The sequence below is a fragment of the Pseudorasbora parva genome, chromosome 5 (genome assembly GCF_024679245.1).
Source record: "Pseudorasbora parva isolate DD20220531a chromosome 5, ASM2467924v1, whole genome shotgun sequence".
Classification (NCBI taxonomy): Eukaryota; Metazoa; Chordata; class Actinopteri; order Cypriniformes; family Gobionidae; genus Pseudorasbora; species Pseudorasbora parva.
Window position 1 is genome coordinate 40,104,904 of NC_090176.1, and position 12,266 is coordinate 40,117,169.

The 12,266-nt window shown below is 36.5% G+C and overlaps 1 protein-coding gene across 1 annotated transcript in view; it reads left to right on the forward strand.

Annotated features, from left to right (window-relative positions):
• Positions 1-10,980, forward strand: part of cps1 (carbamoyl-phosphate synthase 1, mitochondrial) — a 53,952-nt gene extending 42,972 nt beyond the window's left edge. The window contains exons 34-39 of the mRNA XM_067445096.1: positions 2,969-3,043; positions 3,670-3,768; positions 7,344-7,403; positions 7,546-7,658; positions 9,718-9,847; positions 9,929-10,980. Of these exons, the coding sequence (XP_067301197.1) occupies positions 2,969-3,043; positions 3,670-3,768; positions 7,344-7,403; positions 7,546-7,658; positions 9,718-9,847; positions 9,929-10,057 (606 nt within the window). The 3' untranslated portion in view covers positions 10,058-10,980. The remainder of the gene's footprint in view (positions 1-2,968; positions 3,044-3,669; positions 3,769-7,343; positions 7,404-7,545; positions 7,659-9,717; positions 9,848-9,928) is intronic.
• The last annotated feature ends 1,286 nt before the right edge of the window (positions 10,981-12,266 follow it).

Sequence of the window (12,266 nt, forward strand, 5' to 3'; positions counted from 1 at the left end):
GAGTAAACGGTGCTCTAACAGATTGCGCGAGTTCTAGTCGCTTATAACGTGCGTTTAAGAAAAAGCAACAGGAGTCAAACATCTTCACAAACTAGTGAAGCGTTTATAAACCTGTTCAACAAAAGACGACGTTTAATAACATGTTTTACCTCACTTCATATCGTCAGTCAAGTGTTTTTGAGCTGATGTGGCTTCTAATCACAGAATGAGGCAGACGATGCTAGCCTGACAAGCCAGACCCACATCAAGATGTTTGGTCTGGAAACTCAATCCGAGGGACGGGGTAAACGGTTGTCTTTCAAACTCCCTCTGCACGCAATTGGATATCGCTACAACCAACCAGAGCAACGAAGGTGAAGCAGAGCTAGTTGAAAGATTAAGCTTTCACCATATCCAGTCAGCAAAACTCAGAACACATCTTCCCTTCTTAAGAATGACTTCAGTGCCATTCTTTTCTCTGAGAAAAGCTTAACTCCATGTCTTCCAGAGTCGTGGTCAAAGCTAATTCGAAAGACCGGCGTTTGCCAGTTTCTGTGTTCGCTAGAAGCACGCAAACGCAACTCGGCCGTCATTATGTTAAGCCCCGCCCACCGACTCTATACACAGTGTGATTGGCCCGACCAGAGTTTCAGCGTTTACAGCTCAGAAGTGTATTGACAGTTGCTAGACGACACTCGCGGCAGATAGATTTGCTGCTGCTAGGGTGCGTCTAGATTTCTAGGCTAAGACGATGCATTATTTTATACAGTGATGAAGTCTATGTCAATCAGCACTGCATTATAATATACTTTATTATTGTGAAAATATTCTAGACGGCTTAAAGAACTCAAATACACCATATTTTGCTGCAGTTGTTTTTATTGTCGTCATGTTTAATCAAAGCGTTTCTGTCTTCTGTTTATTTATCCTACAGCGTTATCTTGACATAAGCGATTTCCTGAAAACGAATGTCACTTCTATCTGAGGCAAATGAGGATTTTCCGCTCAAGGGCGCCCTCTGGCCTTCAGTATGAATTAAACGTTTGGGTAATAAATAAGAAGAAAAATAATACTTAATACATTTTAAAACTTAAAAAAGAATAAATTTATGGGACATCCATGTTTTTCTTCAATGTACAGGAGATTTTCCCCCACAGTGGATGCAAAAGAGGTTCATATTTCATATTAAAGACATAGATATCACAGATAAACAACAGAGTTTATTATATAAGTTTTCTGTATAATAATAATAATTAATATTAGTATTATTATTATATATATATATTTATTCTGACATACTCTATTTTTAATTTGTAATTATGAAAATGTTATTGTAATAGTAATATTTCTTATTTTTAAAAATATTTTTTTGCAGAAATAAATAATAATAATTATTAGTCATATTAATATTTAAACACAAAATGTTATATACACACACTTTTCATTTGTACATTTAAAAATAATAATAATAACAATAATCGCAATTTTACCCAGATTAATCGCAGTTATATATTTTCCCCAAATCGTGCAGCCTACTTAATTATAAACAAACAGTTTTACTGTGTACTGCATTTATTTTTCTAGTTATTTACATAATGTAAAAAAAAAATCTAGTTATTTACACTAATGAATCTTGCACATTCACTGAAAATTTCTTACATCCGCATTGCAAAATAAGCATTGCTTGAAGCACCGAATAGCACCAAAAATTGAAACTTACCCAGCATCCTTTTTTGTGTTCTGCTTAAATTGAGGTAGCAAAACTTGACCATTTTGAGTTGTTTCAGGGTGTCATTTAAGTTTATGTCTCTTCCTCAAATGTTTTTAAATGTCACCTGTTTGGATGATTCAGGTCTGCTTATGCTTTGGCCTGTGGGTGGCAGTGGTGTAGCAGGCTTCCTGTTTTTAATTTTTTTTTGTTATACACTTATTCGAGAAGTTCTCTTATAATCTCATTTGATTGGTGAGAATCATCCTAACATGTCAAATGCTCTTGAAACCATTATACCTATATTAAAAATGGACACATTAGACTTTCATTAGGCCTGTTTACATTTTCTCGCTTTCTTGTTCCCAGGATTCGTGATAAACCCTGAGCAATAATGCTTCACAGATGCATGTCAGGAAGAAAGTGAACAGCATTTGGCTTTTCTAAATAAATGGATGCCTACTGTACTTCTCAATTAACTATTTGCTGTTCAAATTAACTATTTGCTGGTCTATATGCTGTTCAAAATAATTATAGATGCTTACAAATAAAACTGAAATATTATATAATCAGACAATTTTATTGCCAACAGTTTTCAATGTTTTTACTGAGCTATGAGTAAAACAATTATATGTATGTGCATGTGTGTGTGTGTGTATGTATATATATAGAGAGAGAGAGAGAGAGAGAGAGAGAGAGAGAGAGAGAGAGAGAGAGAGAGAGAGAGAGAGAGAGAGAGAGAGAGAGAGAGAGAGAGAGAGAGAGAGAGAGAGAGAGAGAGAGAGAGAGAGAGAGAGAGAGAGAGAGAGAGAGAGAGAGCGCTCACAACTGCTTTTAACATTGATGATACAAGATGTTTCTTGAACAGCAAATCAGCAATTAGAATGATTTCTGAAAGATCATGTCACTGAATACCAAAGTATATTCAGCTGAAAATTCTGCTTTGAATTTCAAAGGAATAAATATATTAAAATAGAAAATACTTATTTTTAATTGTAATAGTTACAGTTATTAACTATTAACTGTTATATAATAATAGTATTTTTTGTATAAAAACAAACAAACAAAAAGAAAAACAGGAAGCCTGCTACACCACTGCCACCCACAGGCTAAAGTATAAGCAGATTATATTAGTTATATTACAGTTTCTAAATAATTTTTAATAATTCACCTTGGTGTGCATTAGACATCTGAATGGTACTGTACTGTATTTGCATTAGCCATTTAAAAAACAAAATTGAAAGACTACTTGAAATTGAATATTTTTCTACTCTTTGCTAGGCTCCCATGTTTTCCTGGCCTCGGTTGAGAGAAGCTGACCCTGTCCTGCGTTGTGAGATGGCCTCCACTGGAGAGGTATGGAGCTGCTTTAGACACATTGATTGCTGTTACAGCTGTCATAAAATCAGATGTCTCCAGCTCATGTTTTCATCCAGTTATCTGGAAAACAGCCCCACCAACCGGGGTACACATTTACATATTGTCCACTTGTAGCCCTAATAGTTCTGAGGCACTCATGGACACCTACATCTAGTTTTTCTGTCCTGCCTTCAAATTCAGCAAAGATTATTTTTATGTTTCCACGCGGGCCGCTCTACCTGCTCTCCCTGGCAACGGGAAAACCATAGAAACCAGCCTGGAGGACAATGAAGCAGGAGGAGCGTTTTTATCGTGCAGCACTGATTTTCAGCTTTAGAACAGGAAGTATAATATCTCCATCCAAGATTTCATGATGGCCTCATTCTGTCCATTTTTTTTTCCATAATTGTAATATCACACCAGTCTACCTTTATTCAGCAACATTAATATTTTTGATTTATCTCACCTTGGCTTTGAATATTGTACTAATGGAGATAAATGAATAATTTATCCTGGAGTTTCTGTATGCTGCAATGAATATTTGCAGATTTGCTCATAACCTTAAAGATCAAGATATTTCTTTCTTGCTCTTGTTTTTCAGCATTCTCTTTTGCTCTCTGCAGGTGGCTTGCTTTGGACCAAACATCTATTCTGCTTTCCTGAAGGCCATACTCTCTACAGGATTCAAGCTTCCACAGAAGGGGATTCTCATTGGGATACAAGTAAAGGAGAATTTGTTTTTTTCTTTCCTTAAGGAATGAATCTCAAAAGGCTCCCTGCATTTCATCCTCTCAGATTTACACAGCAATACATACAACTTTCTGGATTGTTTTGATCGGAGCAGGTTCTTATTTGCAGGTTATTTACTCATAAAATGATAAACACCATAATATGAGGTTTTCAAGTAGAAAAACAATTCCTGAAAATATTTTGAGAACATAAATGAGCTTAAAAGTTAGCATGGAAAAATATAAATTCTGTTTGTTTTTGTTTTTTTGCAAAAATCAAGCATATATATTGTCAGTTCTGGCAGGTCACGTCAGTCAAGCTCCCATTAGCTAACTGTCAGCTGATCACGTCTACCTATAGGAATACGATGTCCATCACAACATGCCTATGCAATCACCTAAAGGTTATTAGGAACACCTGTTCAATTTCTCATTAATGCAATTATCTAATCAACAATTCTAATTTGTGCATCCTAGTTTCCTTTCCTAGCTTCCTTTCCTCGCGCCTTAGCTCCACCCATTCAGGATGCGAGGGAAGGACGTGAGGAAAAGACGCGGGACGGAGGAATTGAATCAAGTGAAATGATATATCCTCGCTCCCTTTAACATCACTTCAAAAAGGCGTCAATTACCGTAATGATGATTCTGCACCGCTGGATTTAGTCGGGATTCTTAAACATTAGAGATAACTATTTATATTGTAAGCTTCAGCCTCCACAAATTACCACATTTGTCCATATTTTAATTAATATTACCAGTTATTACTAACAACGAATTCCAGTTATTAATATTGAATATTAATAATGAATAAACTGTGGCACAGTGTAAAGGGGGAGGAGAATTAATGCTTGTGTCTTGTTTAGTCGATAAAACACTTCCGCAAAGGATACACCTGTGTATCCGCGCTCATGACTCCTCAGGAAGCCTCCTCACTCCTCGATCCTCGCCTCCTTGTGGTGCAATTAGAGAATTAAGATCTCTTACAAGATGGCCGAGCTCCATCTGTTTCCAGGTCATAGAATGAGAATGGAGGAGCGAGAAAACAAGGAGGGATATTGAGAAGCACCCAATGAATTCACTGTACTAAAATGGCCCCCAAAGTCACCAGATCTCAACCCAATAGAGCATCTTTGGGATGTGATGGAACGGGAGCTTCGTGCCCTGGATGTGCATCCCACAAATCTCAATCAACTGCAAGATGCTATCCTATCAATATGGGCCAACATTTCTAAAGAATGCTTTCAGCACCTTGTTGAATCAATGCCACATAGAATTAAGGCGAAAGGAAGGCGAAAGGGGGTCAAACACAGTATTAGTATGGTGTTCCTAATAATCCTTTAGGTGAATATAGCTCCTCAGAACTAAAAGCAGCTATTGTTTTTCTCTAGAGCTCATACCCTCCTCCACCCCCAGCTTCTCCTCTCATCCAGTCAGGATTTGGTATTCTAATTTCCCCTGAATCACAATCAAATTCATGAATTATTTTACACATTTAACATCAACATTAATGATATCTGCTATACATTAGGTTGGTTCTGTTCTGTTTTCTAAGGGGGGTTATTGCTGCTCTCCCTGCTCTTATCCATGTTCTTGCCCAGAACAGAACCATACCAGCAAACCAAACTATATACTAATAGTCAATCAATCATCTTTGCCGATAGAGGTCCTGACAGAAAACATACTCTGGCCGCTACTCTAAACAATGAAAGTGAATGGGGACTAGGTTTGTTGTGCTACCAAAAACACCATAATAGTATCATATACAAACCTGATTCCAAAAAAGTTGGGACACTTCAAATGTTCATTCATCTTACCACAGAACAATTTTCCACTTTGCCACAGTCGTAGCTCTCATGTAGCTCTCATGAAATCAAAAATGAGCCTAAAACTTTTTATCTAAAGTTTATGAGATTTGTAAATTATTGCATTTCTTTTTTATTTTGTGGCAAAAGCGTAAATATATATAATACTTTTTATTTTTATCCTATTGATTTACTATATGTATTTGCTGTTGTAGGCTGTAAAGACCTTTGAAATCAGTGATATGGACGTGTAATGCAGTCAAGATCTGCCTGGAAGTACTTCAGCTGTGTGTTTTCCTGAAAATAATTGAACACCTTAGAACATTCGTCAACCAGTCAGATTCAAGCATCAACAGCCCCATAATGTAATGTAATATAACAATGCAGTCTGATTAAACCCAGAAGCCTTCATAAAGAAAAAGACCTTTGTACCAAATTACCAACGGTACTTTAATCTTTAAACCCTGACAGAATATGCCTTCCCTGCTTCTCCATACCACAACGGAAAAGGAGACCTGATATTGTGGATTTCTTCAGAATCTTAAATTTCCGTCATTTAGATGTCAAAATGTGTGTGAAATTCAAACTGCACAATTATAGTCTCAAATAAACTGCAAATAAATAAGATTGGATCAAATAACTAAGATTGGATCAAATAACTATGATCAAACTATTAATCAGTCGCAGTGATAGGCTTAAACAAACAGTCAGGCTTAAAGTGTGTTAAATATATATTCAATGTCCTGCTTGGATCTGATCCAAACTTTTTCCTCATCAAATGTGAATCCACAAATCGTAAACATTGATTATCCATAAATGAGTACTAAAATAAGAAATGGGGTGCAGAACAGATTGAATTTATTGCATGTAAATCTCCCTGAAGCTGCACATGAACATTTAACATTCCCGAAGGGGCGAATACACAATCACATATATTCACTGTAATCACATATTCACATGATATGCATCCTGAATCACCCTGTAACAGTGTTTTATGTTCTTGCAGTACTCCTGTTTTCACATCAGCGAGTTTCACGTGATTGAGAATCATAGTGAAATTTCTTTCCAAATTCAGCTAGTGCGACACAGCCTCAATATGCATTACATAGGTTTTATAAATAAATTCCTAAATTGATAAAACACAAATCACTTAAAAATTACGATCTGATCTGTTTTCTCAAATGGTTTTCTATAGGCAACATGTTTTTGCTGTTCATTTTCCGTGGGTGTTACTGTGTGATGTTCACACATCATTATAAGCCTCGACTATGATACTGGAATTCAGAGGCTTTGTTTTATGTTTTGATGTAATATCATCATCAACATGCCCTCTTTCATTTCCTCCTGTGCTCTCTCAGATGTTTACGATTCATGCCCACTCTCAGCGTGGAAATCAAATATCTTGTCAGGGTCATTGACGATGCTCAGACAGCATTGTGTTCTAATGGAGTCTCGAGTATGAATGAGAGCATGAAATTCCCATTCGAAACAAACCTCCGGATTCTGTAGACGCTACCTGCCTGATGGCCGTACCTGGGGACTGAGGATCTGACGTGCTTTTTAAAGCCTGATTACCAGCCCGTGGTTAAGTCTCCGTGAACACAGAGCTGCGCTATTGATCTGGAAGTGCTTAGAGGAAGACTTTCTTCTAGAAATAGTCTCCTACTCTGTCTCCATCCACAACAGACTGCCTGACCTTTTGGTTTTTATCTTTTTTTCCTTCCTGCTTTCTTATTTTTATTTATTTATTTATGTTTTTGTCTCTAGCATTCATTCAGGCCTAACTTCCTGTCCACTGCTTATAAGCTTCACGAGGAGGGCTTCAAGGTGAGTCATTTCCATCCAATTCCTTTGTTGGATTGATATACGGTCATGACCCAACAAAACAAAAGCTGTTGACACACTTTTTCTTAGCTGAATTACATCTTACACGAATAAAGAACAAATCTACTTCTTGCCCTGTCTTTAGCTCTATGCCACAGAGGGTACGTCAGCTTGGCTTAACGCTAATGATGTTCCAACAATCCCAGTTGCTTGGCCAAGCCATGACACCAATAACACACCCTTCCCAAGCATCAGCAGGTGAGTTCTTTTGACTCCTTTTTAAAAAAAATTTTTTTTAGCACTATAATTTTATATTATAAGTGCTATAAAAATAACATATTGTTGTTATTAATAGTATTGATTGTGATTTAATGTCATACATTTTTTATACAAATTAAGAAATATGGGTTTCTTTAATGGCTAATGCATACAGTACCATTCAAAAGTCAGAAGTCACTTATGCACACTTATGCTCATCATTAGTCTTCACATGATCCTTAAGAAATCCTTCTAATATGCTAATTTTTCTCAAGAATATTTCTTAATAATCAAAACAACAGTATAAATAACTTATTTGTAGGAACAGTGATCCATTATGATTTCATTATTTTGAAATACAAGTCTTTTGTAGCCTTGTAATATAATATAATTACTGTCCCTTTTGAACCATTAAATGTGTCTGATAGTATTAACTTTAAAAAGTCCTACTGACCCCAAATGTTTAAACGTTAATGTGTAATATTTATATAGTCATTAAATGTATTCAATTATGAAACAATGAGATATGCTGCTGTAAAATGTAGTTAGAATGGTATTACATAATGCTGAAAATGATTGTTAGCTTTGTTTAGTGGTCTGCTGTTATGAGACCCAAAGAGTCAAGCCTGTCAACTGAGGATCCAGTCAGTCACCTTTGATGCGTTCAGGCATATTTGAGCTAGATTTACTAAACAGGGCAAATTAGTGTGAGGGCAAAAAAACACAAGTGCCGATGGGAGTGGAAAGTTCTGCGTGTGATCTACTGACGATGTGCAAATTAAAGAACACAGATGCAGCCGGATCATGTCTATAATGACCAACGCAATCTACCAAGAGCAGCGCAAATTAGTGACTGGTTTAAAGGACAACTCCTGGGAATTTTTAAGTTAATCTTGATCGTTATTCCTTTGTGAGTACAGTCTATAGAAAGAAGAAGAAAAACGAACCGGATTGGTGCTTGCAACACGGAGATATTACAGTTAAAGGGTAATAAAAAAAGGGTAAGCGCTGGGAAGATGAATCTGTATTTAAACTTGGTCACTAATGTAGTAGAAATGTGAAATTAATTTTGAATTTGGTGCCTTCTTGACTGAGAAAGACAGAAAATGTATTTGTCTCATGGGGATGAAAGACAACAATTCCCAGAATGCTTCATTGCCCTGGGAGGCCATTCCCAAAGCCACCGCTACTGGATTACTGTGAGTTGGAGAACAGACACTACAATTAAATACTGAACGTGTCTGTTGAATATAATGAGTGAGTCGCCGCGCAAGTGTCACAGCAAAAACGCAGCAGCATTTTAAATACTCTTTAAAATGGGGTGGGGTGATTGCAATTTGTCTGTCTTAAGCCAAGGATTCCAACAATATAAGAATGTAATTTACAATTACAATAGGGTTTCAGCCTTTCAGGCTTGAACCCCTAATAAAAAGCGCATAAAAAGGTCTCAAAAAAGCCTATAAATGACTATAGGGTCTCAGCACTTGATTTTTGATCTGCTGGTTACAAAAACTTTATCAAGCCTTTTGACATGCAGAGATGAAAACAGTAGATTTGTGCATTCAGCTCATTTAGATTAGATTGGCAGAATGCCAAAAGAGGGTTTGCATTGGCGCAAGCTGAAAGTAAATCTGGCCATTTGTGTCACATATGGTGGCATTCTGCTTTGGTGCATGGCTCTGTTGTAGCAAAATGCCTTCAGACACTACATACTGAAATACGGGTATGTCTTCCCTCAAGGGTTGCAGTAAAAGATGTTTACTAAAGTCGCATCACAGATTTAGCTAATCACATTTATAACAAATCAATATGTTACTTGAGACTTATGTTCCCAATTTAAGGCTTGGTGTCTAGTTTGAATATTTGATAAACATTTTTGATGAATGTTTAAAATCATGCACACTTGCAAGAGAATCTAGTTATATCAGTAGCCTAATAAAAATAGCTTTATTTTACATTGAATCGGTTGCCTCATTGGGACCATAAAATGAATAAGTATACCTTTTGACGTTTGAAAAATGTTTATAATGTATCACTCTTTGCATTACCCTTTAAATAGACTTATCATTGAAGGACACATTGACCTAGTGGTCAACTTACCGAATAACAACAGCAAGTTTCTCAAGGACAACTTCCAGATCCGGAGAATGGCGGTGGATTACGGAGTACCTCTTATCACAAACTTCCAGGTCAGCCTTGTCTCTTCAGTCTCTCATGAATGTATCATAATTTTGATTCTAGTATTAAATACCTATCTCCCTTTTCTACAGGTAGTTAAGCTGTTTGCAGAAGCCATTAGGTATTCCAGTGACTTAGACGCAACCAGCCTGTTCCACTACCGCCAACGTGAACCTAGACTGTCGGAGAGCTCCGCTGCATGGTTAACTCGTAACCTCTAAATGGGAAACTTAAAGGTTACCTGAGGTGGCATTATCCATCCATTGGGGGCTATTTGAACTGTTACAATTGTTTTAACAAACATGAATCTAACTAGACAGGGCTCAACAGTAAGGGTTTTCTGGTGGCCCAGTCAGGACAGTAGTTCAGGGCTCATTGGCCACACTTCTTTAGTGTTGTCAAAAGTACCAACTTCGGTACTAAAATGTAAAAAAAATTATGTTTTCGAGCGCTGTTAAGTAGAATAGTAAACAGCTTCGATTGCCCATTGTGTTCACGTGCTCATTGGATATGTCTGTGGTTTGGATACTGTGATCAACACGGGAGCTATTGAAAGCACATGGAAGTGTTTGAAAGTGTGCATCTGTGTAAGTGCTAGGTGAAGAGCACGATTGCTGTATATTTACAACATATTGTTGAAGCGCTGATCATTGTAGCCAATCACAGACATATTTGATGAGCGCATAAGCATAATAGCCAATCAGATGTGTTTACAATTCTGCTCAACAGCGCTCGGAGCACCACATTTTTTTTCTTTCAATACAGACTTGGTAAAGAACTACTTTTGACAACACACTTATTTAGTAACTTTTTATATTTATATAATTTTCCATAATTTACACAATTTAATTTACTATAATTATACTACTGGTCAACTGGTTTTTAATGTTTGTGAAATATTTATTTGATCAAAAATGCAGTAAAAACAGTAATATTGTTTTTTAGTCATACATATTTTAAAGTGTAATTTATTTCTGTGATGGCAAAGCTGAATTATATTCAACAGCGATTGCTCCAGTCTTCAGTGTCACATCCTTCAGCAGTCATTCTAATGTAAAGATTGGTGCTTAAACATTTATTATTGTTATTAATTTTGAAATTAATAATACGATATAAAACATACACTAACATACAGTATGTATGTGTGCATAATTCATATCAACACACTCTTGCAGGAAAACATTATGATCATCGTATTGTTGAGACCTGCTACTCTTGTTGGCACAATTACAAACATTTAAAGAACAACTCCGGTGAAAAATATAGGGGTAATTAACATATGGTTACCGAGTAGATCGTTCTCTTGGAGCCGTTTTCATGAAATTGAGTGTATGGGGCATAGAATAAGTACAATTAAATCGCTAGTTAATACCACTAACAAGGCTCAAAATAGCCTCACACTAACACGGTAGCATATTGAGGGACCTATATGCAAACCGAAGCATTGAGAACTTTGTAAGTATACAAACAGTTTAATAAGAAGATACTTTATTTAGACAGTCCATGTCTAGATGAGTCTCGGTGAGTCAAGCCATGAATGCTGTGCTTAATGAGCTGAGCGATAGGAATTATTTTTGTGAAATCTAATTACATGGAAATGCATGAATTATATCTGTTTATTAAAATATATGGTTAACTAACTACAAGGGAAGAAGGTGTCCCGTGTGAGATTCCAAGTCACAGTTCATCACTTAGCACAGCGTTCGTGGCCCGACTTGTCAAGGCTTTTTTCCAAGATGGCTCCTGTCTGTATATGTGTAATGTACTGTCTTTATAAAGTATCTTCTTATTAAACTGTTTGTACACTTACAAAGTTCTCAATGCTTCGGTTTGCATGTAGTGACCCTCATTATGCTACCATGTTGTATGTACCGTTAGTGGTATTAACTAGCGATTTAATTTAACTTATTCTATGCCCCATACACTCGCCTTATAAGCTAATCTGTTTTTAGAGATAAAACTCTTTACATTTTAATGAAAACACCTCCCCGAGAACAATCTACTCTGTACCCATGTTTTAAATACCCCTAGGTTCATTTTTCACCAGAATTGCCCTTTAACAATGTTTTTCTTGAAACTGACCAACAGACCAAGATAAGCTAACTATCCTTAACTATCATCATACTGCTTGTGTCCAAAATCTAGCGGGCCGAATGTGGCACATGAGTGGAGACTGAATCAAAGCTTACTGCTTGTTCTTAACACTCAGCACTGTCTGTTCAATGTACCAAAGAGCGAGAAACTGCTGCTGTCAGCACACAATAGTGATTACACAAAAAGAAAATGATTTCTATGAATGTGTCCATGTTTGTGCCTGTTTTACCACAGTGAGAGTGGAGGAAACATCTAGACTTCATTCCTCAAAACAAAAATCACAGAAAGTTATTTTACGCTAGAGCAGATCTTCAAGAACAAGTCATCTGTAATTAA